Raw genomic sequence first — 23,780 nt, forward strand, 5'->3', positions numbered from 1 at the left:
AGTTAAGTTTATTTTTAGTGCGTGCTCACGCCGCCACGCGGACGAAAAAAAGGGAAAAAGGTTTGCGGTTTCAGTGTTTTTTTGAGGCCTTGGGCGAAAAAACGCGCTGTTCAGCCGACTATTTATAAAGGCGTCCAAGACAGAAAGGGAAGTCAGTCATGAAAGCCGACCAAACAATGGTAATATGCGCACAAGCTCGATAGAGTACAACAATCCAATGCAGACAGAATATAATGCTAGTGATTATGGCGAGTCTTACACACGCAGAAAATGTAAAGCTAGGGCTCTGTTGATTAACTGTCCTTTTTGAGCATATCAAAGAACAGTGATAATGGGCACAGACAATGACCCAACTGGAAGTTTAGTCGAGCTTACATCTTCAAGATAGCAGATAGCCTAGTACTTTAATTTAGCGTTTTTTGCGTGGACGTCTTAGCGGATAACGCGACAATCGGATTTATTTTCCATGGGAAACTTGTGTTAAGTTTCCCCTGATTTTGAGTATCCGGTCCAGGTGAATTCAGTCTATTTTCCTCGATGTTGGATATCAAAGTTGACCCAAGACAATGTTTAAGACAAATAAACTCTTGTGTTAGGGTAATAAATTACGGCAAAGCGAGCTGGCTGAGATTATTGAAACTTGTCAAAGCGGATTTTATTAATGAATAAAAACGTCTTTTGTGCCGGCGCAAATTACAGCTTTTCAATGCCCCCGTTGTTTACACTGCGAACGCCTTGTAGTTCATACGGTTTAGCAGTGAATTTGCGCGTCAACGGAGCACACCCCGCGTGCAGGTTTTACCGAGCGTAAAAGATTAAGCAGGCGAATTTTGTACTAAACTACGTGGCCGACTCTAGATCAAAACGTCTTTGTTTGTAAGGGATTTGCAATTCTTTGTATAAACTTGGCACTGACAATGAATCCTTTATCGTTTAATCTTTTGGCATCACCTTTAGACGGCCGCCGAGAATAGAAAAAGAGCAGAAAAGAGAGAAAGGGGTAGTTTGTGAGCACAATAAGCCCATTTTGACGAAACAATCGCAGAACGGAAGACATTTAAAAAAGCCGCTGCTTAAGCAAGCAATCGAGTTTGGCTTTAATTTCTCAAAGGCGCAACTATACTATCTTATGATGACAGTAGGCTACGGTAGCGCCCACGATAAAGCACCCGAAAGGAAGAAAAGTGGACTGTACATTTAATTTATATTTCAGCACTCAACATTTGATTGCATAGTCAGTTAGAACAATTTGCAGTCGTACGTCTTAAGTAAGCAAGCGAGGTGTTGCGTGTGACAGACTGATGTTTTTTAGGAAGTTTTCCACGGTTAGCAAAACTGACGAACAAGGAGCTTGTTGTTCGAGGCTATTTGACTTATCCAAATACTTAATAACGAACTTGCCGTTTGTGCTCTTAACAAAGACCCTTTTGTTATCACGCTGGCTTTATGAGCGCAATAAATAGATTAAGCTCGGCCAGGTTATCTAGCAGCATGAAATTCTAAATCAAATGTTATTTTCAGGAACAGCGACGGTGAACGGTGACGAGGTAACACCGTTAATAACAGTAAAAACCTGTTAATATTATTAGACAACTTTGACTGAATATCGACTTTGTGCGCCGGAGAATATTTGAACAAGCCTCGCCCGGGACTTCATCAGACAGCAACCGGCAGTTTTTAACTTGATTTATCGTCGGTTTCAACAACTTTTCCGTCATTACCCCGTACTCTGGTATCTTGGTAATCTGCAGCAAATACAGAAGACTGCAAGTTTCGCGGCTGGATTTATGAAGCCGGGACTTTCCCCCTTTTAATAATTTATTTTTGTCAAAAAATTATTTAAGAAATTCTATTTATATCAATCATGGCTTCATGGTGCATTTATTCCTCCCTTCTTGTTTTCGTTTGGACATCGTGTTTGGCTTCGTCCTTGGTCGAACGTCGGCAGGGTAAGTGTATTTTGTCATATGGATTGTTACGTCACTACCACAAGGCGTTGTCTGCTTGCAGAGCCTTCACTCTGAATGTAATCATCGCATTAACTGTCGCACTGAGAAGCCTACGTTGTTAGTATACTTTGTTCCGCGGCTTTACTAAGACCAAATACTATTGGCCCTTGCTTTTTCTCAAATGTTATTCCTTTTATGAACAAGTGATTTTGCTGCGATGTGCCCACAACCATACATAGCTGTATTATCTACCGCGCATTAATGGAATTTATTCGGTCTGGAATTTTCAAGGCTGTCTTTCGTCGGTTTCTTTTTTAATTTCGTTTCAAACCGCAACGCCAGAACGCAGCGAATCGTTTTGCGTTTGCTGAGAACGCAAATATTGAATTAGCTCTATCATTTCACTGTGTGACTGATTTTCGTGAATACCGGAGTCTCTGGCACAAAGCTGAGTGACCTTACATAAATGATTTGGCCAGGTTTTATTGCCCAGCTTGGCTACACCTGTTGAAGTTTTCTTGTCAATCGCTCTGCGGCCGTTACTTCGGTTTCGGTTTAATCTCGCCGAATTTACGGCTTATGTTCAGTTTACTTTTCCAGTTCAGAAAAATGCCAGCCTCGTAAAAGGCGGAAACCAGCAGAATGATTTGCTGGTTGCAAACGTTATTTTCACACCGTTCGTGAGATTTGAGTTAACCTAGTAATCGAATTAGCCTAATTCAGCACGAATAACAATGATAATAAGCTAACACAACTGTTCTGTTGTGGACGCGCTCGTTCTGCAGACGGTTTGGAAATAACGCGTTTTTTTCGCGACGTAATTGCGGCATTTTGATATTCCTTTGATCTTGCACGCTCAATTACAGGTTAAAGCAGAAAATAAACAGAGATACCGACGCTCATAAAGCGCTTGGAAGTTGTGTAGGGTGACGTAAATTGTTGGTAATGTTAACCGCGAGTAGTGCGCAAGCCTTTTATCATAGCCCCAGTGTATTTATCAGCCTCCTAACTGTTTCTGGGCCTCGTTAAGGCCGTCCAAAGAGAAATATTTGCAAATACAAATGTTTAGCCGAAATTGTTACCGGCCATGTTTCTTCTCATTTTGCGTTTGGATTTGTTCCGCAACTTGCATTGAATTGTGATCATCTTTTTTGTTTACTTTCAGAATTTAAAAAAAGTGATTACCGGTACTAATTGCAAAATCCTTTCACTATTCAGAGATGTTCCTGAGGACGATGGACGCCCTGAAGTCCACGCAAGACTCACATACCATTGTCCACTCCCACAGACCCGTCCGGACAACTAGGAGCGGAAATTTTCTCGAATTCGCGACCCTAAACGCTCTCTCCCATCATTTGAGTGACGGCACGATCCGTAAGAGGAGAAGTCTTCCTCCCAGGGATGTTAGGGATGAGCTCGATGCATCATCCGCGACAGAGGACGGAAATCACGAAGTCTTCTTTGACCTCGGACATTCAGATGGTTCTCCTCTGTCTGGAGCCCGTCTCCATCTCAGAAGGAATTATAAGTTGGTTACGAAGAACTTTATGGTGGAGGAGCTCGGAAGAGGAGGAAAGGTTTCAGGAAGACACAGCATGGTAGAGGAATGCCACTACACAGGAGTTATACACAACCATGACGCTTTCTCGAAAGTTGCCCTTAGTCTATGCAACGGACTGGTAAGTAGTTTTCAAGGCAACCCAAATCGTCGTTGTGACACTATTTTCATAAATCGAATTGATACTTGGTTGATAAAACAAGCACTGGTAGTTGATTAGAGATGCTGACGCCTTCATCTCTATTTAACAGCAAGGAATTATCCTGAAAGACGATGATATGTTTTTCATTGAACCTCTCTGGAATCACTCCATAACGAACAAGTCCGAAAATGTCTCCCGTTCATCGCTGCATGACGATATGGATGAAGAGGAGGATTCGCATCCTCACGTCATCGTCAAAAGATCCGCCCTGGAGCATCTTCAGGAGAGGCGGAAAGACAAGGATGACCTCGGACATTGCGGATACTCTGGTGAGTTCATGTTTTTGATGAGCTTTTGAACCTTTGTGATGGATTGCTGATGATGCTTTTCTGATGTAGATGAAGTTAATGGGAAGGATACGCCCTGGTGGCGCGTCGATCCGCGGGAGTCTGCACGAAAAAGGAGTGAAGAAGAAAAAGAGGAAGACGTTGATCAGAAAGACGAGTTTGACGTGGATATGGAGAAGACTAAAAAACATCACAAACATCATCGTCATCATCACCACAAATCCTCCAAAAATCATCGCACGAGCGCCGGACGCTCACAAGTGAAAAAGGAGGAGACTCTGGACCGGAAGAAAAGAAGCACAGATCAGGAAAACGTTAGAAGGAGGCGATCAGTGAGTCTGGAGCGACACGTGGAGACCATGGTTGTAGCCGATAAGACTTTGGTGCGCTACCATGGACGACAAGAAGTGGAGAGATACATTTTAACAATCATGAACGTGGTGAGTCTCCTCAGTGTTCCCTGTCATACTAATCTTTGGTTAACCACAAGTGCACCTTCCATGACAAACTCAGTACATGATAAGCTTGTATTTCTCTTCAGGTGGCCAACCTTTACCACGACGCCAGTATTGGAAATCCGGTAAACATCCTTGTGACGCGGATTGTCATCTTAACCGAAGACCAGGTGAGGCTTTGATACTGACCGCACGTTATGACTTACAGTAGGTTACTGGGCGGAATTTGTCGATTTGTACAGACCGTACATCAAGTACAGGGGCATGACAAGGGTTGGGCGCATCACATGGGTTGCTACCTTTTAACATTGTCATTTCACGGGCGTGCGCAACAGACAACAGATGTTTAAATTGGCCTGTAAATTAGTCACACAGCGTGTAAGCTTGACAAGCCGATGTGAACGGGAGTTGCCCGATAGCGTGAGATAGACCCTATTTTGACACAATTTAGATGATTGTGTCCATGTAACACGAGAAGATGGACAAGCAATTAGTCCATTTCCACGCTTCGAAACTGTTGTTAGGTAAATAAATTGCACCGGGCCTCAGTTTTCACTGTGGTCACACTAATTGCTGCGATGCAACGTTGCTACTGTATCGTGCACAGAATACAAATTCAGTGGGACCCCTTTAAAGTGCGATCTTCAATGAATTTTTCAGTCTGCGTGTTATGTTTAAGCAAGTTTTTTTTGAATGGTGATATGGTCGCGTACCCGTTTACCCTATTATGACCTTAAGACACTGCTCGTTGGGCCGTGACACATTTTTTGGAATTTGGTTCACGTGATCAACAAAAACGTCGCTCTAAAAACCAATCTTATTAATAAAGCGTTTCAATAAAGCAGCCATCGTTAAATAAAGTTCATTTGGCGAATACGCCATATTTGATGAATTTTTAGGCTGCCGCGTTTGCTGCATTTTGTTGTTATTGTTACATCATCAGTGTTCATTGTTATGATCTGGTGCGGAGAAAGGGCGTTAAATGGAACCATTTGAAGGCGTATTCAAACCAATAATCGGTTTTAAACTACTTTCTCCACAGTTGTCGAAGACTTTGGTACTTGTGTCTCGATCATTAATTCATTAACTATCTCAATTAAAATTATTTGGACGTGGTAGAGCCAGAGGGCTTGCTCTAAGTATGGGCAGATGATGTTAATTTCACTTGTAGGGATTAAAGCGCGTTAAGATGTCTTTACATAGCGCTCTGAGGTACAATATAGTTGGCTAAGCCTCACTGCGACTTGTTTTATGTTGTACAAAAAAGACGACACACATTTCAGTTTGCCGAGCTATGGCGTAAAATTGCGGTTAGCATGGAAAGTCTGCAAATGATTCTAGCGCCTATATTGATGACTATGCCGGTAAGATAAGACTAAAGTTTGTCACTGGGGAAGTCGCCATGGAAAGTGAGATAGGCTATACCCGGTAACCCACCCATTCCTAAAGCTTAGCCTCGAAGTAACATCATTTACTTGATAAGCAAATCTTCGTTTTCGGTCAACACTTCTTTTTCTTTCATCTTTCCAAGTCTCCAGTTTCCGCTCCTGGGCTTCTTAAATTAGTCCAAAGAGGCTCTAACCGCACTGGTGTTCTTACTCATCAAACGAACACGCTACATTAGTTATCCTTGTATCAGCAGCCTTGTAGTAGGCAAGGCTTTATCGTGCAATCAGTACTCTTTGGACTTGTACATTTCCCACGGGCTTTGTCATAACGTGCGTATCTGATGTAACAGTAACACGATACGATTTGGCCACAGCCTGTACCTCGTGTAGCAACCTTTCTGTAACCCACGCTGAATTAACGCGTGTCACCATTGACATCCAGTCAAGTGGCGTGGCGTTGGAACTGGGTATACAAACTGGAAGGTGAACTTGCTGGGGTAGGTCCGTTACGTGTCCCCTGTCACTGTGATAGATTAGAACACACAGGTGCACTCATTTACGCACTTGCCTGATTATTTAAACATAAGTAACATGGAAGCTAATAGTTCTGGCCCGAATCTCCCGGTTTAAATGATTTAGCCAGCTTAAGCGCCCACAATTCGACAAGTGTCTGTTTACGGCGTAGAACTAACTCGCATTCCTTCACACGTGAACATGAGACAGGGGAATTATATTTGCCTGCGTGATTACTGGCTTCTGCACTTGAAATTTTGTTCTGCCTTGACGACATTTCAATCACTTGAACACGTTTGCAAGTAGCGAGTGTATACGCCACCCCATGGGAATTGTAATTTAAGTGAATTTTTCGTGTTGAATTACTTACTTTTCTCACGCTGCTACGGAATTAATGGCATATTTGGGCTGTGGCACACAAAAGTAGTTGCAAAACTGCCTATGCGTTATAACTTTGTAAGTGATTCGACCTGATTTGTTTGTAGCCTGATTTACAAATCAGCCATCACGGTGACCAGACCCTCAATAGCTTCTGCAGATGGCAATCTGGAATTAACATTAATGGCACCAGCGCTGCCAGCGAAAGTGGCTTGGCTCATCATGATAATGCCGTCTTGATTACAGGGTAAGTAAACTCTGGTTTATTGAACCTATCTGTCGTGTGGAAGTCATTCATAGTTATAAAGCCGTTTGTTTACCGTCACAATCCAACTTTATTTGTTACGGTACTTGCGCTTACATTGTGTTGCAAGAACACTTTCCTCTTTTGAACAAGTTTGACTTATATTTGCCAAACTAATTAAACGGGCAACATAAATATGACTTTTGTTTGAACAAGAATGTTTTGCGACGGACATGAGATATTGTTTATTCACGGTTCTTGCACAAGGGAAGTTTTTCGATTTGGCGACAGTAATGTTTGTCTAAGTTTCTACTAAGAGTGCTGATTTATGTATGCCGTTAGAATTAGACTTGATAATTTGATGTTTCCATCACGTTTAAGTAGATATATGAGTCTACGACGTCACAGTTTAGTGGCCACACTGATGGTAGACGCGTGTATGTCTTCGAGTTTTCGCTGAAATGTCTGACTGTACAAAGTTATACAGCATTGAGCAAGGTGATTTTTTCGATCCGCCTTTGCATTGCCGTTGATCTATAAAAAAATCGCCTTTTCAGTGTTTCAAAAGCGTAGACAGTGTTCTCAGTCTGTCAGTAGCACATCACGTAATGAACGAAAACTGACTGGTTTTCTTTTCTGTTGCCGAAAAATCTCTTTGATCTTACACACGGCTCACTGCTTCCCCATTTGTTCCCTCACAAAGCCCATTATTACGTTCAAACGAGCTTACGTAATGCCTAATATTACCAGCAAAATAACAGGACGCTTTTCCTCACAACCTGGCACCTCGTACGTTCAGCGTCTTATTTATTCGCGTACATTGAACATCAATGTTAGGTGCTGAAGTTTAAGCCTGGCCTACACGGATAGTAAAGTGACGGTTACGCCTGTTTTGTGATCCTAAAACCGTCGAATTACCGGTGCTGTTTGTGGGAGGTTTGTCAGCTTTGTTGGCGGAATCAACGGTTTGTTTCAATTTTTTATCGTTTAGCTTAGCCTTTGGAAGTTTCTGATTGGCGACAACAATACCACAATTTTATGCTTCAAGAGAAGTTGATTGAATTTAATTTGGCAAACCCTGTGGAGGAAATTAGCTGGAAATCCTCACAGCAAACGCCATCCCTATTTTGTAAATAAAACGACAAGCGAACTTAAATTTGGACCTGTTGTTTCTCTGAATCTAACTTTATTTCCGAATTGACGTTTTACCAACTTAAGTTCAACACTCGCGGAAGATTTCGTCAGATCACTGTTTCCACAATTCCTTAGACGCCTTTTTTTACAGCACCGATAAAAATGCGTCTCAAGGCTTATTTCAGAGTTTTGTGGGTTTGTGTACACTGCTTAGCCTCTTGACCTTACTTAGATCACTTTGAAATGCCTTTGGTCTAATTATGACATGTCAATACGCAATAAACGACACGTGCCTTTGATTGGCAGAGAAGTCTGGTCTTATTCACGTCAAGTGCCTTGTTGACAAAGTTTTATTGAGTCATAATAAGGGTATTTAAGCGTCATAATAAAGAAATGCGGCCCTTGTTATCCACTGGGGTCTGCAAAGAAAACGCAAGCACGTTTTCAAAGAATTAGTTCGTTATGAATTTTGCGATGAAAAAACTCTTCCTTGGAAAAAGAGATTAGGATCAAAAATTTTATCCGTGTAGTTTTCGTTTTACGATCAGCGGCGGTTTTGCTCCCGAATGAATTTTAAGTTTAGAAGCGTTTGAAGTGTCAGGATCAAAGTTGAAGTGCTTTCATTCATTGTCGAGTGATTTATTCTCTGGAATGCTTCGAGCTATCCATTGTAAGGAATCTAATTCCACGTGGAATTCGACAAAATATCGCCTCGTTTTCGTCAGGGGATGTTTCATTGGCGCTGAAGTATCATTTCAACATAATCCGCTTTATGATGGAATAATCGCATAAATTACGCACATGGATTGTCACAATTAATTAAGAGGGTTTTGCCGTTTCGTTACGAAACAACCTTTTAAGTTATCGAATTATCGGTTTACTGTGTATAGGGTTAATATAAAAAAACACAATTGTTAAACTATTTTTTTAGTGGTTCTATGTTTAATATCTTTATGAATATCGTCTATTTTTCAGATTTGACATTTGCACCTACTTGAACGAGCCTTGCGGAACACTTGGTAAGTTTTGTGAGTTTTGTCTTTTTTCTTATTGCATTCAACTCCCAGTCTCGGGGTAATAATACCGGCTCACACCTTACATCTCGTTTGACCTGTTATTTGTGCAAGATAGGTCTAATTTAGGGGCCTTCGGCTTACCCTGGGAAAAAACAAGCCAGGAAATTGTCTCACAGAGTGCGACCACTTAGAAAGACTTAGATGTTATGGTATCGAAGTCCTGTGTTATTAGGATTTAGCTTTCGGAACGTGTGTCCCCCTTTGTCATTTGCGAGATCGCCCTTGATATGACGTCACTTCCAAAGCATAATTCCGTAACCTTGGAGAAGTGTTCAGCATTTGACCTACCAACGCTCTGAGGATCGGGGCAAAATATTAAAGAAAAATAATTGGAAATAAAATCCCGAATTAAATCGCTCCCGTTGGTAATAATATTCATCGCGTGGGTTTCCAGTGCTAGGACCGCAGTCTGAACGTTTCACGTTGATGTCTTCAGTAAATTTCCCCGCCTGCTTCTATGTCGGCGTTTTGGGCGTTCAGGCTGTCTGCTAAATTTGATTTTTAATCTCTTACATTTCATGAAGAGACTTCAGGTATGTTTGCAATAGTCAGCGTTGGTCTTTTTACATTGTCTAAACCGGACGGGCGTCGTTTGTTTACCCCATGAATTGGTAATGACTAGATCCGAAATGCTCTGAACAATTTCTGCTAGTTCTACATAAAGAAAGCGCGTGCTGCCATTCGAATTGACGCTATTTGCACTTGCGAACAATTAAAAGTCCAGTGCAACGACCTATTTCAGCCGCCGTAACTTGAATTGATTTATCGTAAGCCTTTTGTATGCTCACGTTCTTCACGTTGGTTGCTTAAATGAAAACGTCGAGTATACGTAACAAAGAATTTTATGACGTTTCTTTACAATTTGCAGGCCTTGCTCCTGTAGCCGGGATGTGCGAGACCGAACGAAGCTGCAGCATCAATGAAGATATCGGCCTGGCCTCGGCTTTCACAATCGCTCACGAAATCGGTCACAAGTAAGAAGTTTCTTCGATTTATTTATAAACGTATTAATCGGATGTGTTTAAGTGCTGAGAATTTATCGGCTTAAAGCGAACTCGAGATATTTCGCTGGCTTCCTTTTTGGTGAAACGCGAAAATTCTGAGATGTTTTGTTGGTGCCAATTTAGCGCGAACCAGCGTCTAATTACTGCGTTAAGAGCTGCACGCTTCCTATCATAATAGCTGGTTTCGCTGTACAGACATGCTGTTTTTCTTATTTGTAGACGGCCGAGGAATGCTTCAGACAATTTTTTAGAGCTTTGTGTCGCCTAAAATCTTATTTACTTAAGTACTTCGCCAGTGGAATCCTTTAACCAGCGTTTTTCGATCGAATCATATTAATAAGTAGTTGACAAGTACATAACGACGTTAAAATATCTTAAACTTTATATGGATTTGGACTAATTTTATTTTCGCTGTTTTCATCAACTTCTCTGTGTGCTAATGCGTCGGTTGTGCTGTAGATTACGTTTGGTATTGAGAAAAGATATATCAAGGGGCGTACGTACTAGTTGTCATTTATCAATTCCTAATTTTCCGCCCTCGGCAAATGCCAAACTTCCTAGTAATTTTTTTGTTTTTGCGAATCTCGATTTAATTACGATTTCAACGTTGCCTAACTAGGTCGCATTAATAGCGTTTGAACTGGCGCCAAAGCCTAGAAATGATTTCTGTTATCAGCATAAACAACTAAATGGGACTTCAACCTTACCACACACACTGTCTTAGGAGATTAGCAGCAGAGTTTTGTTAGCTTTCTACTAAAGTTACCGTTTTCTTTTCACTCCTACACATGGGTTCAAGACCTGTTTTTACAACCAAACCAAGTAACTTACGATTGCTATAGTTTTTGAAGACATCGCTTTCAGGTTTCGTAAAAACCCCGACAAACAGGAATTTGTTTTTTTTTGCAGTTTTGGAATGCAACACGATGGCACTCGTAATGACTGTGGCCCGAAAAACGGCGAACCGTCGCAGATTATGGCGGCCCAGCTGACGAAAAATGCGAGCCCGTTTTCTTGGTCAGGCTGTTCAAAACAATACATCACCGACTTTTTAGAGTGAGTGTAATAACTTTATAATTTATCTGTACAACTTATTAAAAAGCTCGTAATCCTTCATAATTGTTGAATTATTTTTTTATCTGTTTCATTTTTCTTGTAGTTCTGGTTCCGGACATTGTCTTCTCGACGTTCCCCCGCTTCGGGATTTCTCGTTTCCCGAAGAAATGCCGGGACAGATGCACGACGCCGACGAACAATGCAGATTCCAATACGGAGCCCAATCACGTCATTGCAAAATTGGGGTGAGTTGAGTGACGTGTTAATAAGTGACATCGGTTTGAGGCACTATTGGGTCAGACATTGGCTTACTTCATTGTGCGCGTATGTCTTTGTTGGACGAAATCGTAAAGCGATTCGTGGAATATTTCTATACGGTGTTAAAATAGAACCCGACATGAAAAAGCCTTCTCACAACCGAATGTAAAAGAATTTAAATTCATAACTTGACGTTCTCCAAAGATATAACCCACAACCGAAACGATATTTAGGTGCCGTTTATCGCCTACGCCCTATAATGGCTGCCTCGGGCTACCGCTCTTGACAATAAGTCTCTCTATTGAATGGAATATGTTTATGGGCGTAACGTAACGAACACCTGTGTTATGCATGTTATAACAATATTCGATTGTTGCGCGACAATCTTTCACTGTGATGTCATTATAGGATGTGTGCCGGGATCTGTGGTGTTTAAGTAAGAACGATCAGTGCGTCACCAACAGCATACCCGCCGCAGAGGGCACAACGTGCAACGTCACAGACGACATGTCGAAAGGGGTAAGTCAATTAGTACGTAATAAACAGAAGTATTCTGACGTAGAAAACCGATTTATCATCTCATCAAAGGTTATCTGTAGCGCGAGAAATAGCCACAGCGCCTTTTCATGAGTTAAATATTGTTTACAGTGGTGCTACCGGGGTGGTTGTGTCCCGTTCGGTTACCGGCCCCAAGCCGTGGACGGATCGTGGGGAGATTGGTCGGCGTGGTCAGAATGTTCTAGATCATGCGGAAGCGGAGCGAGTTCCTCCTCGCGGAGCTGCGATAACCCCGCTCCGGAGCACGGAGGAAAATACTGCATCGGGGAAAGGATGCGGTACAAGATTTGCAATACAGGGGTAAGTGTCTTGTGGATGAAGAAATTGTAATCTTCCAAGATGCGATCATCACAGCTGGCTTTCTACTTCTTCATCGATTAGAAATGTCCGCGTAGACGAAATTTCCGCCGCCAACAATGCGCCCGCACCAATTTTATCGGCTTTCGAGGGCATTATTACAAATGGGTCCCTTCTAAGAGGGGTAGGTTTTTTTGAAGGGTTGATGGGATTATTTTTTGTGCCTAGGCTTTTTCTTTTTCGTCATAATTTTGGAAATTATGGCGGCCTGGTTTTCTCTGCGTTCTTCTCAGGTGGCACCGTTATTTAAGCTTTCGATTTCTCTTTCACCTTATTATTGTTCATTCTTGGCCCTCTCGAGGTAGATGAAATGGTGACGGAATGTGAATAAACGTGATTTTCACCGATTTTTGAGATTCTTGCAATTAGCTGCCGCCAAGTATTGAGCTGTTGAATGATCACTGCGCGGTTTGGGTCAGCATCATATGTCTGTCTCCTGATCATTCAGCTGTCCAATCGGACCGACTTGAAAATTCATTTTTACGCTTCAATTATTTGCCTATGGGCAAATAATAACCTTCCTTCTTGCCAGCTGTGACCATCGCGTATTTGTAAGTTTTACAAATCGCGTTCTATCACGATCGCTAATTTTCACACCTCTTGCAGTCCTGTCCTGATCCGCAAACCGATTTCCGCCACGAACAGTGCGCCCGACTTGACAACGAACCTTTCCGCGGAAAATACTACAACTGGGTTCCGTACGTTGGCGAAGGTAAAAACCTGTTCCGCTTTTTCTTGATTCTTCTGTAACATTTTCGGAGACCGTGCATGTGAATAAAACAACAAACAAAAGCTCTTATTACGTCATAAATGTCCTTGATAGCATTCTTTCTTGCCCAATCCACAGGTAGACAAGTGAAGCCTTGTGCCCTGAACTGCCTGGCCCAGGGATACAATTTTTATACGGAGCGGGCTTCTGCGGTTATAGACGGAACCCGATGTTTTGCGGATTCACTCGATATTTGCATCAAAGGAGAATGCCACGTAAGTATTCTGCGTCATTTCTCGTGTTCTTTATTTACAGGAATTATATCTCTAGTATTTACGGCTTCTATAAAATAATCACAACATAAGTAATGCTCCTTTTTCTTTAGCATGTCGGATGCGACAACGTCCTCCATTCAAAGGCAGTAGAAGACAAATGCAGAGTTTGCGGAGGCGACGGAAGCACCTGCCACACGGAGATGGGAGTTTTTAACCTGCCGGTTATGCACGGATGTAAGTTGCTTTTTTATTCTCCTCTTGATTAAAGTGATTTTGAAATTGTTTGATCTTAGCCCGCATGCTAGGCCTACTACTGGCGACGTTCCTATGCAGTGCTGACGGTTTCAGTTCTTTTCATTCGTTTGCTTTGTCAAAGTGTCAGTGATTTAACGCAAAAACTTTTACGCGGCGATCTTTCTAAAACAATCAATTTGCTTGAGCAAACTAAACTGGACGAATTTGCAGAACGGCTTCTCACTCGTTTCGCTTTAAAAGCCGCATTGACACGGGAAATAACGCGAACCACCTGGGCGCCTGAAATGCTGTCTCTGATTTTCGTCGGTTCGTGAGGATGAAAGAAATAATCGAAAGCTACGTAATTTCTAAACAAAGAGCGGCACGCGTGACTTGCACCTTCGATAACAATGGTCGTTTGTCTTGCACATAAAGTAAACGCGCCTGTTAAAAAGATTTAAGACGGTTCTTAGGGTTTAGCTTGCCTGCTTGCTTTGACCCAAAACAGAGGAACGATTAATCTTGACGTTTTCGAAACGATGATGTCATTGTTGTTACCGGAACTCGACTGTCCTTGATGCTTCCAGATAAAACTTGACCCCGATGCGGTAATCGGCCTAATTGCCTAAGAATTTTAAACCAAACGTCACGCTTAAAAACGCAAAGAAAATGGCCTAATTGGCCGCCCTGCGAAATGTCATTTCACTTCATTCGAGGTCTTTATCTTATTCTTATCTGACGACTTTGAAGCCAAAGAGCGGGAAAAGTTTGCAAAAAGTCGCCGAAAATCTGCGAAACTTATGAATGACGTCAGGTATTGCAGACAGTCAGTCTGTTAATTGTGGTGTACCAAATGCATTGTAATGAGGGGGCACTTATAACCGATGACGTTATCTCGTGATTGAAGACGTCGCTGGGTTGGAGAAAAATCAAAGAACCGAAAAAATGAATCAGATAAAATTATTTCGCATAACCAGGCACCGCGCCTATCTCCAAAGTCCTTACGACTTGGGTTCGACACGAGACGGTAGTAATTTTACACCTTTTACCTTTCAACTTGTTTATCTTTGATGACATCGGCGTTTGTCTGAGCCTGTTTCATGCATTACCCGCAAATTATAATCAACCGCTTTTTTAGTAAAAGTCGTTCTTTGTTCGTTGCAGTGTATCACCACGTCGCGGTCATACCGAAAGGCTCTGTAAATATATTTATTGAAGAAGTGGAAAGATCGAAGTTGAACTATATCGGTAAGTGCCGTACTTATCTTCATGGTTGCTTATTTAACCTTTATATTCAAGTCGCCGTTCCTTTTTTTAAACATTCTCTTTACCGGCAAAAAAAAAAGTTATTAGGGGTATGCACCATTTTGTTGTATGAAATTGTCTCTTGGTTTTAACAATTTATAAATTCTTAGCTTTGGGAAACATAAAAGGAGTCAATTACATCAATGGCAATTACACAATCGACTGGCCTCGTAAGCTGAAGATTGCCGGAACAACGTTCTCCTATAAACGTCCGACTAAGGAACCAGAATCGCTCCAAGCACTGGGCCCGACCTCCGAAGATCTCGTCATCACGGTAAGTTTACGTTTGCTTCTCGAAAACAGTTGGGAAAGGATTTAGTTAAAAAACGTTTTGTTTTGTGTAAACATGATTTTCAAAGACGGCCGGCAAGACGCTTAACCTTTGACCTTTTTGTAGGTGCTTCTTCAAGAACCGAACCGGGGAATTAGGTACGAATACAACGTCCCTATCGAGCGACACGGCAGCGGCGATACCGAGTCCGCCTTTTTATGGGATCACGGAGACTGGACTCCCTGCACCGCCTCCTGTGCCGGCGGTACCCAGAAGAGACCGGTTATATGCCGCCGGGTTGACGACGATACGGTTGTATCTCATAGCTACTGTGCTGTGGAAACCATGCCTGTTGAGCACGAGCAATCCTGTAACGCTGAACCTTGCCCGCCAACGTAAGTGCGAATTCAGACTGTGTAGCAGAAACGTTCTTCGAAACACTGCTGTAGAAACTAACAGCAATGTTTAGAGCAGAATAATGTAAAGTTTGTTGAGCAATATCGTGTCCTCATTTAAGTCATCTCCTCCATTCGTACAGGTGGTCAACTGGTTATTGGTCAGAATGCAGTAGAACTTGCGGAGGTGGCCACCGCACAAGAAATGTGATGTGTATGAGAAAAATCAGTCAGACCGAGGACGAGGTGGTCCACCGCCGCTATTGCACGGACAGACGCCCACCAGCAAGCGAGTCCTGCAACACGGACGTCTGCCCACCTCAGTGGGACGCCGGGCAGTGGTCATCGGTAAGTGACCTAATTAGCGGAATTACCGGACGTAGAAATAGTTATAATTTACAGAGGCGCGATTACGAAACCATCGGGGATGGAAATGATAAGATTTCGCGTTTCTTTAACTGAAAACGGTTCAAAGTTAAGAACGATCTCGAAGTAATTCGGTTCTTTTTTACAGTGCAAACCAAGATGCGGTCCTGGCCACAAAACGCGTGACGTCACCTGCATGTCGAGCGACAGGAGGATAAATTACGACGACGACGTCTGTGACGCTTTACAGAAACCATCAACCAGAATGCGATGTAATAACGGTCCCTGTCCCACTGCTCGATGGATGGTCAGCCAATGGAGCCAGGTTGGTTGAATTGTTGTTACCTAAAATAATCTTTACTAATGCTATTGATCAGTTAATTCATCTTGTCTTGGTTTCCGAAAGTTCATTAATTATCAAGTTCGATTTAAGACGTTCTCTGATTGCGTCGTTGTTTTCATTTTTACTTGTTGTGAAATACAAAAGCGAAATGCAAAACACATCAGCGCTCATTTTTCTGTGATCGTTTTCATTCCGTGATCGTTAAAAATCTTTCTCCGTTTCTTCAGTGTTCCGCCCAATGTGGAAGAGGACAAAAGAGACGAAGGGTCGCATGCATGACGCCTGATAAACGACCATCCAATGACTGCACATCTCACAAACCACGGTCAATCTTGGCCTGCGAGACACCGTGTGCACGTCCGCCTTCGTCGGAACCTTGCGAGGACGACCCGAAAGTCGACTATTGCCGCCTTGTCCTCAAATATAAATTCTGTCATCGCGCTTACTTCCGCAAGATGTGCTGCGGAACGTGCTCCGGGAAGAAAGCGTGAAATGCTCCGAATCCGCGAGTCCGCTTCGCTACCTCACCCTGACCATCTTGTCGGATCCATGACAAGTGGGACTACCAGAGCCGCCATTACGGACGATACGCAACGTGGGATGCTGGCATGCCCACGACTGCGCATGCGCGAGTAAGACAGCTTTCTAATCAGCTTCTTAAAGACTAACCTCGATAGCGTTGAAGAGCAGGAGAGCGCCCGTGTGCGGAGGGAAGGAGAGGCCACGGGACGGTTATCTGCTGTACAATTGAGCTTTGTGCGATTCCGCCGTAATTTATATACAAGCAAGTTGTAACACGAAGCAGCATAATAACTCACTCAATGCACGCCGTTATTTTTTGTAAAATTTTATTGTTGATTTGGAAACACTTGTGTTTTTAATCGGCACTTATTTTCATATAACGTTTTTGTCAAATTTCATATTTTTAATTGAACGCAGAAAATTCGTTTCCGTTGTATCGTGAAATTGTTGTAACTTTTATCGCTATTTATTCTAATATTTTTTTTATTTTCGTAAGTTTCTGTTTTTGCTTCGCTTTTATAAAGCTTTATAAACGAACCAACCATGCTTTCAGCTAAGCTTAATCCGATTTTTACAAAAGCTCTTTGTGGATTATCGCCCAGGTTTGACCTGACGCTGCTGTGCAGTTCTGGTCATCAACTAATCTCAACTCCATCATTCGTGTTTGAAGAGTTTAACGTATTTACACAGAAGCTCGTCGTTTTGACTTACATGAAAGTTCGTTTCGTATTTCGTCCTTAGAAATTTCACGCATTTTTGTGTTGATTATTCCGAATCTTGAAAGTGTTCCATGAACGGTACAATTTTATGACATGATTTAGTTAGATTTTCAAATAAATTAAAGCGACAAATCAATTTTGCGCGTCTAACATATTTGGCGTCGAGAAAGCGAATTTTAGGAGTTTCAGTGCAAAGTAAACTACAGCCTGGTTCTTCATACAGCAGTGAGAGACTTACGACTTAGCGTCTTTGCTGTCTTCGAAATTTAGAATCTTACGTAGCAAAAGTTAAGAAATTGCAGTTGGACTACCAAACCTTTTCAATTACCTATTTGTTTTTTGAGACATTCGACACGCTGTGATACAGTTTTAACTTTTAACTTTACTTTTGCTGACATCTAGCGGTAAAACAACATGAAGTAACGACGATAAATAGTCTTTTGATTCTTATCCGTTTGAGTTATAGCTCATTTTTTCTTGTTACAATCAGCAGTTAATATAAGTTTTAAGAAATAGTTCATCAAAACTTGCGTAAATTCTAGGTTTAAGAAATCAATAACATATAGGGCATAGGCTAACTTAAATAAAAATAGGGATACAAAAACTTTTTTGCTGCCTCCCCTGCATAAATCCAGAATATCCAAATGGCTGCAACGTCATCGCCTTCTTGCTCTTCGAAGACGTTTGAGCATCCTCTGGTAAGTCTTCTTGAAAGTTGATATTTATCTGACAACGGACTTGACAGACGACTAACAGGCATCGTCAAAGCGCCAGGAGGTATAAGAACCTCCAACTTCCCCCAAAAATCGATCGCATCTGACTCCAATTTGCGTATTCTACTTTGCAAGCACTTTCGCAGTAATTGGAGGACGACCAACGTGTAGAGCAAAAGTAAACTATTAAGGAGGCGTCAAACACCAAAAAATGCCATGAAATCTTGATTTGTTTTATTATACAATGAATTTACTAAAAGACTGATTATTTGAAAAATCCTGCATGGGGCTCTTTGAAATTATCCATGTCAATTTAGTATGCTTTGGACTACCAGTCCATAAAATGCCATTAAAAAAATCATGATTCAAACTTTTTTAACAGAGGCGCAAAATCGATACTAGAATTTTTGGCCTAAAAGACCTAATTTTAGCAACTTTCTTGCCAATTTTTAGCCTAATTCTGCACGCGACCTGGAACATTGAAGCACACCAGCTGCTAGGGTAATTCCCAGGCTAGAAAACAACACCAACCAAGCTTCCTTCTGGTTTGTCTAAACAGGTTTTTAAAGCCCTACGTAAGATGTCCAACAAATTCATAAAGATCTTAGTTTTAAGTGTTTGGCGCCTCCTTGAAGAGCTTTTGAACTAAAAGCTAAACTTCAATCTCTACATCTTCAGGTGATAGAAATTATCTCACCACTAATAATACATTGTCAAGTCCGATTTTTTACTTGTATAAATGTTCTTCAGATCGAAACCTTTTCACGTTTCTAACCACACGAACAACTTCGAACAAAATGCTGCCACCATCAATATGTAAGCATTTACCATAAAAACATAAACATCATAATAAAACAGGAGTTACTTTTTACAGGAATCCAGACAAATCATACATCTGTATGGCACGGTCAACTGAACCATCTTGTCGGCCAGGATTGTAACTTCAGCTGAATCTCTTCTGTAGAGTTTTGTCCTGGTTACAGTATTTATGCTTTTTTCGTATCATTCCCTGCCCACAAAAAACAACTGTTAACTGTTAAAATCAAATGACATTAAACTGAAAACGCTGGCGTACGCATAGCTGTCAACCGCATATAAATGTCAATCAACATCATTAAAACAGTAGTCTGTGGAAATGTTTGTGATCCCACGCAGGTTAAACGTTTGATATAAAGTTTTGCGATTTTAAAAAAAGTTGCCGCTTATATATCCAGCTTCCAGTAATATTGTGTTTTAAACAAGTTTTATCAATTGGTTTAAAGTCATAGGTTTAGCCTTTGTGATATAAAGGCCAAAATAGATATAAATAAGTAGCTTATACAAACACAACCAAAATACTCTGTACGTGTTTCTCATATTCACTTAACAGGATGCAAGTCATAAAAGCACCGAAAACAATAACAGGTAATAGATTTTTGCAAGTTTGCAGAAAAATTTTGGGGACAAAGTACAACAATGGTGTAGCCATTTTTAAAATGGACACAAACACTGGCGTATTTAGGATTGCGTCGAATGGGGCCAGAATTTTAAAAGTTTGATCAAAACAATTCGCCTCTGCCTGGCTGCCCGTACAAAACGCAAAAATGCACAAAGCGCAGAAATTTGTGTGTCTACGCCTCAAAACACCTCGACTTGAAATGATTTTTCATATTTGTACGTAAATGAGTGGGCTATTTATTGCGTTAAGTTTTCAGACGTCATATAAAACAATTTTGTAACACCGTATAACCCACCTATGGTATTTTTAGTAAAAATCAGCTATTTTTGGAAAAAAGTCCTTGTATTGTGTAAGGCTTGCATCCATAATCACATCATAATGGGTTTTGTAACGTTGTTCCTCTCAAAATCATGATGTTGTTCAATATGAACACTCAACGACATCGGCTATCCAAGGAAAATTCCCTGAAATCATATAGTGACGTCTGAAAGAAGTAAGCTGTCGACATTTTCGCTTGGAGAAAAAAGGAAAACGTGTTTGTGGGAGCAAATGGCGGAAATTATTGGAGATGATTCCAAGAACACTTCGCGCAATATTAACTCAATTGCCTGGCAGAGTGCGGCAGGGGTCTACTGCATATTTAATTGGAAGTGACTATTTCATCATAAGTAGATCACGCATCTCTTTGGTTGGCTTGGACAGGCGGTTAGCTCAGCTCGTTAAGAGAATGGACACACAAACAGTTGAGTTTTAGTTATTTGGGGTTTAATTGATAAAAAATAGATTTAGGTTAGGTTTTGGATATTATTCTAGACTAGCCTATATGTCACAATACTTAACTTGTGAAAAAACAGCTCTGATAGAACGTACGATTTTATCCGGTGAAACAGTGGCTAGATATTTAATTAGGCGAAAAGACTGTGCAAGATGGTTCAAGGATAAAATAATTCAATCAGAGCTAAAGCATAACGTAAAAAGGTTTAAATTCTATGCCTTATGTTTATTGCAATTTCACAGGACAACTAATTAATCAGCAGTAAGGAAAGATATCATGTTGAACGTGAAACTGATCGTCACCACTTTATGTCTGCTGTTACTGGTATGCGATTCAATTGTTGAGTCAAGAAAAAAGAAAGGAAATAAGCCACCGTGTTCAACCAGAAAGAGCTTTGGTTCTGCCTCGTACAAATTCTTCGGTGTGAGAACGCTGTACAAGTACGCCAGAAAGAAGTTGCCCACAACTAGTAATCGTTCTCCGGAGAGTAAGACGTGGCAAAGACTCCACATTTTAATTTTATCAAACACGATTTTTATTGTAAATAACTACAACTGTTAAGGCTTAATAATGGATACTTTATATATACGTAATGGTTAATGGATGGACATAAAGCCTTTACCAGAATTTGCATTTTTATTGCATTATCTTTCATCTGAAATAAAAACAGTATAGTATATAATAGTTAACAGTATAACTTAATCTTTTATTTTGAAAGATTGCCATCCGGTCCACATTTACTTGATCGCACGCCATGGTGCTCGGTTGCCACACAAGGGTACTCGTAGGGAGCAACTGCGGCTGCAAACATTTTTAAGGACTCTAAACTCAACTGGAAATGCAAAACTATGTTCTGCAGACATGGAGGTAGACCTATATATGCATGCTGTTGATAAGAATAAGTCCTGGTCTGTATATGTTGAGTGAGAGTATTTTGCATTTAATTTGTGTAATTGATGGCATAAAGGTTTGGTCATCGAAAATAATTCTAAGGTTTTTGTTTCTGTTTTCTTTAATAACTTTGAGGCTCTACGTAACTGGGTACCTTGGGTTGGAGAAAACGTCGACAAAAATCAAACCGAATATGGCGACAATGAAATTCGAGGAATTGCAAAACGTTTCTTAGCTTTGGGAAACATAAAAGGAGTCAATTACTTTAATGGCAATTACACAATCGACTGGCCTTGTAAGCTGAAGATTGCCGGAACAACGTTCTCCTATAAACGTCCGACCAAGGAACCAGAATCGCTCCAATCACTGGGCCCGACCTCCGAAGATCTCGTCATCACGGTAAGTTTGCTTCTCGAAAACAGTTGGGAAAAGGAATTATTTAAAAAACGTTTTGTTTTGTGTAAACATGATTAATTAATTATCAAAGACGGCCGGCAAGACCCTTAACCTTTGGCCTTTTTGTAGGTGCTTCTTCAAGAACCGAACCGGGGAATTAGGTACGAATACAACGTCCCTATCGAGCGACACGGCAGCGGCGATACCGAGTCCGCCTTTTTATGGGATCACGGAGACTGGACTCCCTGCACCGCCTCCTGTGCCGGCGGTACCCAGAAGAGACCGGTTATATGCCGCCGGGTTGACGACGATACGGTTGTATCTCATAGCTACTGTGCTGTGGAAACCATGCCTGTTGAGCAGGAGCAATCCTGTAACGCTGAACCATGCCCGCCAACGTAAGTGGGAATTCAGACTGTGTAACAGCAACGTTCTTCGAAACACTGCTGTAGAAACTAACAGAAAGGTTCAGAGCAGAATAATGTAAAGTTTGTTGAGCAATATCGTGTCCTCATTTAAGTCATCTCCTCCATTCGTACAGGTGGTCAACTGGTTATTGGTCAGAATGCAGTAGAACTTGCGGAGGTGGGCACCGCACAAGAAATGTGATGTGTATGAGAAAAATTAGTCAGACCGAGGACGAGGTGGTCCATCGTCGCTATTGCACGGACAAACGCCCGTCCGCATCCGAGTCCTGCAACACGGACGTCTGCCCACCTCAGTGGGACGCCGGGCAGTGGTCATCGGTAAGTGACCTAAATAGCGGAATCACCGGACGTAGAAATAGTTATAATTTGCGGAGGCGCGATTACGAAACCATCGGGGATGGAAATGATAAGATTTCGCGTTTCTTTAACTGAAAACGGTTCAAAGTGAAGAACGATCTCGAAGTAATTCGGTTCTTTTTTACTATCCAGTGCAAACCAAGATGCGGTCCTGGCCACAAAACGCGTGACGTCACCTGCATGTCGAGCGACAGGAGGATAAATTACGACGACGACGTCTGCGACGCTTTACAGAGACCATCAACCAGAATGCGATGTAATAACGGTCCCTGTCCCACTGCTCGATGGATGGTCAGCCAATGGAGCCAGGTTGGTTGAATTGTTGTTACCTAAAATAATCTTTACTAATGCTATTGATCAGTTAATTTATCTTGTCTTGGTTTCCGTAAAGTTCATTGATTATTATCAAGTTCGATTTAAGACGTTCTCTGGCGTTCTTGTTGTAAAATACAAAAGCGAAATGAAAAATACATGAGCGCTCATTTGTCTGTGATCGTTTTCATTCCATGATCGTTAAAAATCTTTCTCCGTTTCTTCAGTGTTCCGCCCAATGCGGAAGAGGACAAAAGAGACGAAGAGTCGCATGCATGACGTCTGATAAAAGACCATCCAATGACTGCGTATCTCACAAACCACGGTCAGTCCTGGCCTGCGAGACACCGTGTGCACGTCCACCGTCGTCGGAACCTTGCGAAGATGACCCGAAAGTCGACTATTGCCGCCTTGTCCTTAAATATAAATTCTGTCATCGCGCTCATTTCCGCAAGATGTGCTGCGGAACGTGCACCGGGAAGAAAGCGTGAAATGCGTCGAATGGGGCCAGAATTTTAAAAGTTTGATTAAAGCAATTCGCCTCTGCCTGCCTGCTCAAAACGCAAAAATGCACAAAGCACAGAAATTTGTTTGTCTACGCCTCAAAACACCTCGACTTGAAATGATTTTTCATATTTGTACGTAAATTAGTTGGCTATTTATGGCGTAAAGTTTTCAGACGTCATATAAAACAACTTTGTAACGCCGTATAACCCACCTATTGTATTTTTTGCAATAATCAGCTATTGTTGGAAAAACTGTACTTCTATTGTGTAAGGCTTGCATCCATAATCACATCATAATGGGTTTTGTAACGTTCTTCCTCTCAAAATCATGATGTTGTTCAATATGAACATTCAACGACATCGGCTATTCAAGGAAAGTTTCCTGAAGTCATACAGTGACGTCTGAAA

General features: G+C 41.5%; 3 protein-coding genes across 4 annotated transcripts in view; 2 read left to right on the forward strand and 1 right to left on the reverse strand.

The window, feature by feature from the left end:
- Positions 1 to 23,780, reverse strand: part of LOC143458786 (protein SPMIP7-like) — a 124,118-nt gene that overhangs the window by 75,912 nt on the left and 24,426 nt on the right. The gene's annotated exons all lie outside the window — the stretch shown is intronic.
- Positions 1,502 to 17,692, forward strand: LOC143461320 (A disintegrin and metalloproteinase with thrombospondin motifs 6-like). Of its 2 annotated transcripts, none has more exons than XM_076959208.1 (21): positions 1,502 to 1,949; positions 3,168 to 3,628; positions 3,759 to 3,978; positions 4,048 to 4,436; positions 4,538 to 4,621; positions 6,838 to 6,977; positions 9,084 to 9,127; positions 10,053 to 10,158; positions 11,098 to 11,244; positions 11,348 to 11,489; positions 11,911 to 12,021; positions 12,151 to 12,360; positions 12,442 to 12,541; positions 13,265 to 13,401; positions 13,512 to 13,635; positions 14,800 to 14,883; positions 15,051 to 15,214; positions 15,338 to 15,606; positions 15,750 to 15,954; positions 16,121 to 16,297; positions 16,543 to 17,692. In XM_076959208.1, the coding sequence occupies exons 1-21, from the start codon at positions 1,865 to 1,867 to the stop codon at positions 16,804 to 16,806; spliced, it is 3,663 nt and encodes a 1,220-aa protein (XP_076815323.1). In that variant the 5' UTR covers positions 1,502 to 1,864; the 3' UTR covers positions 16,807 to 17,692. The 2 variants fall into 2 exon arrangements, with proteins under 2 accessions (XP_076815323.1, XP_076815322.1); XM_076959207.1 differs by lacking the exon at positions 12,442 to 12,541 and adding an exon at positions 13,024 to 13,129 and having other exon boundaries at positions 1,503 to 1,949.
- On the forward strand, positions 20,725 to 23,739 carry LOC143461323 (A disintegrin and metalloproteinase with thrombospondin motifs 6-like). The gene is made up of 7 exons (XM_076959212.1): positions 20,725 to 20,969; positions 21,201 to 21,349; positions 21,509 to 21,772; positions 21,899 to 22,167; positions 22,311 to 22,515; positions 22,687 to 22,863; positions 23,094 to 23,739. The coding sequence occupies exons 1-7, from the start codon at positions 20,759 to 20,761 to the stop codon at positions 23,355 to 23,357; spliced, it is 1,539 nt and encodes a 512-aa protein (XP_076815327.1). The 5' UTR covers positions 20,725 to 20,758; the 3' UTR covers positions 23,358 to 23,739.

Source organism: Clavelina lepadiformis, chromosome 5 (assembly GCF_947623445.1).
Source record: "Clavelina lepadiformis chromosome 5, kaClaLepa1.1, whole genome shotgun sequence".
NCBI lineage: Eukaryota > Metazoa > Chordata > Ascidiacea > Aplousobranchia > Clavelinidae > Clavelina > Clavelina lepadiformis.

Bases quoted from the DNA above. Each gene is read 5' to 3' on its own strand.
- LOC143461320 (XM_076959207.1), top strand. From the start codon at position 1,865: ATGGCTTCATGGTGCATTTATTCCTCCCTTCTTGTTTTCGTTTGGACA. The intron at 4,622-6,837 runs GTGAGGCTTTGA...ATTTGTTTGTAG, and splicing joins TCATCTTAACCGAAGACCAG to CCTGATTTACAAATCAGCCA. The intron at 11,245-11,347 runs GTGAGTGTAATA...TTTTTCTTGTAG, and splicing joins TACATCACCGACTTTTTAGA to TTCTGGTTCCGGACATTGTC.
- LOC143461323 (XM_076959212.1), top strand. From the start codon at position 20,759: ATGTTGAACGTGAAACTGATCGTCACCACTTTATGTCTGCTGTTACTG. The intron at 22,168-22,310 runs GTAAGTGGGAAT...CCATTCGTACAG, and splicing joins GCTGAACCATGCCCGCCAAC to GTGGTCAACTGGTTATTGGT. The intron at 22,516-22,686 runs GTAAGTGACCTA...TTTACTATCCAG, and splicing joins ACGCCGGGCAGTGGTCATCG to TGCAAACCAAGATGCGGTCC.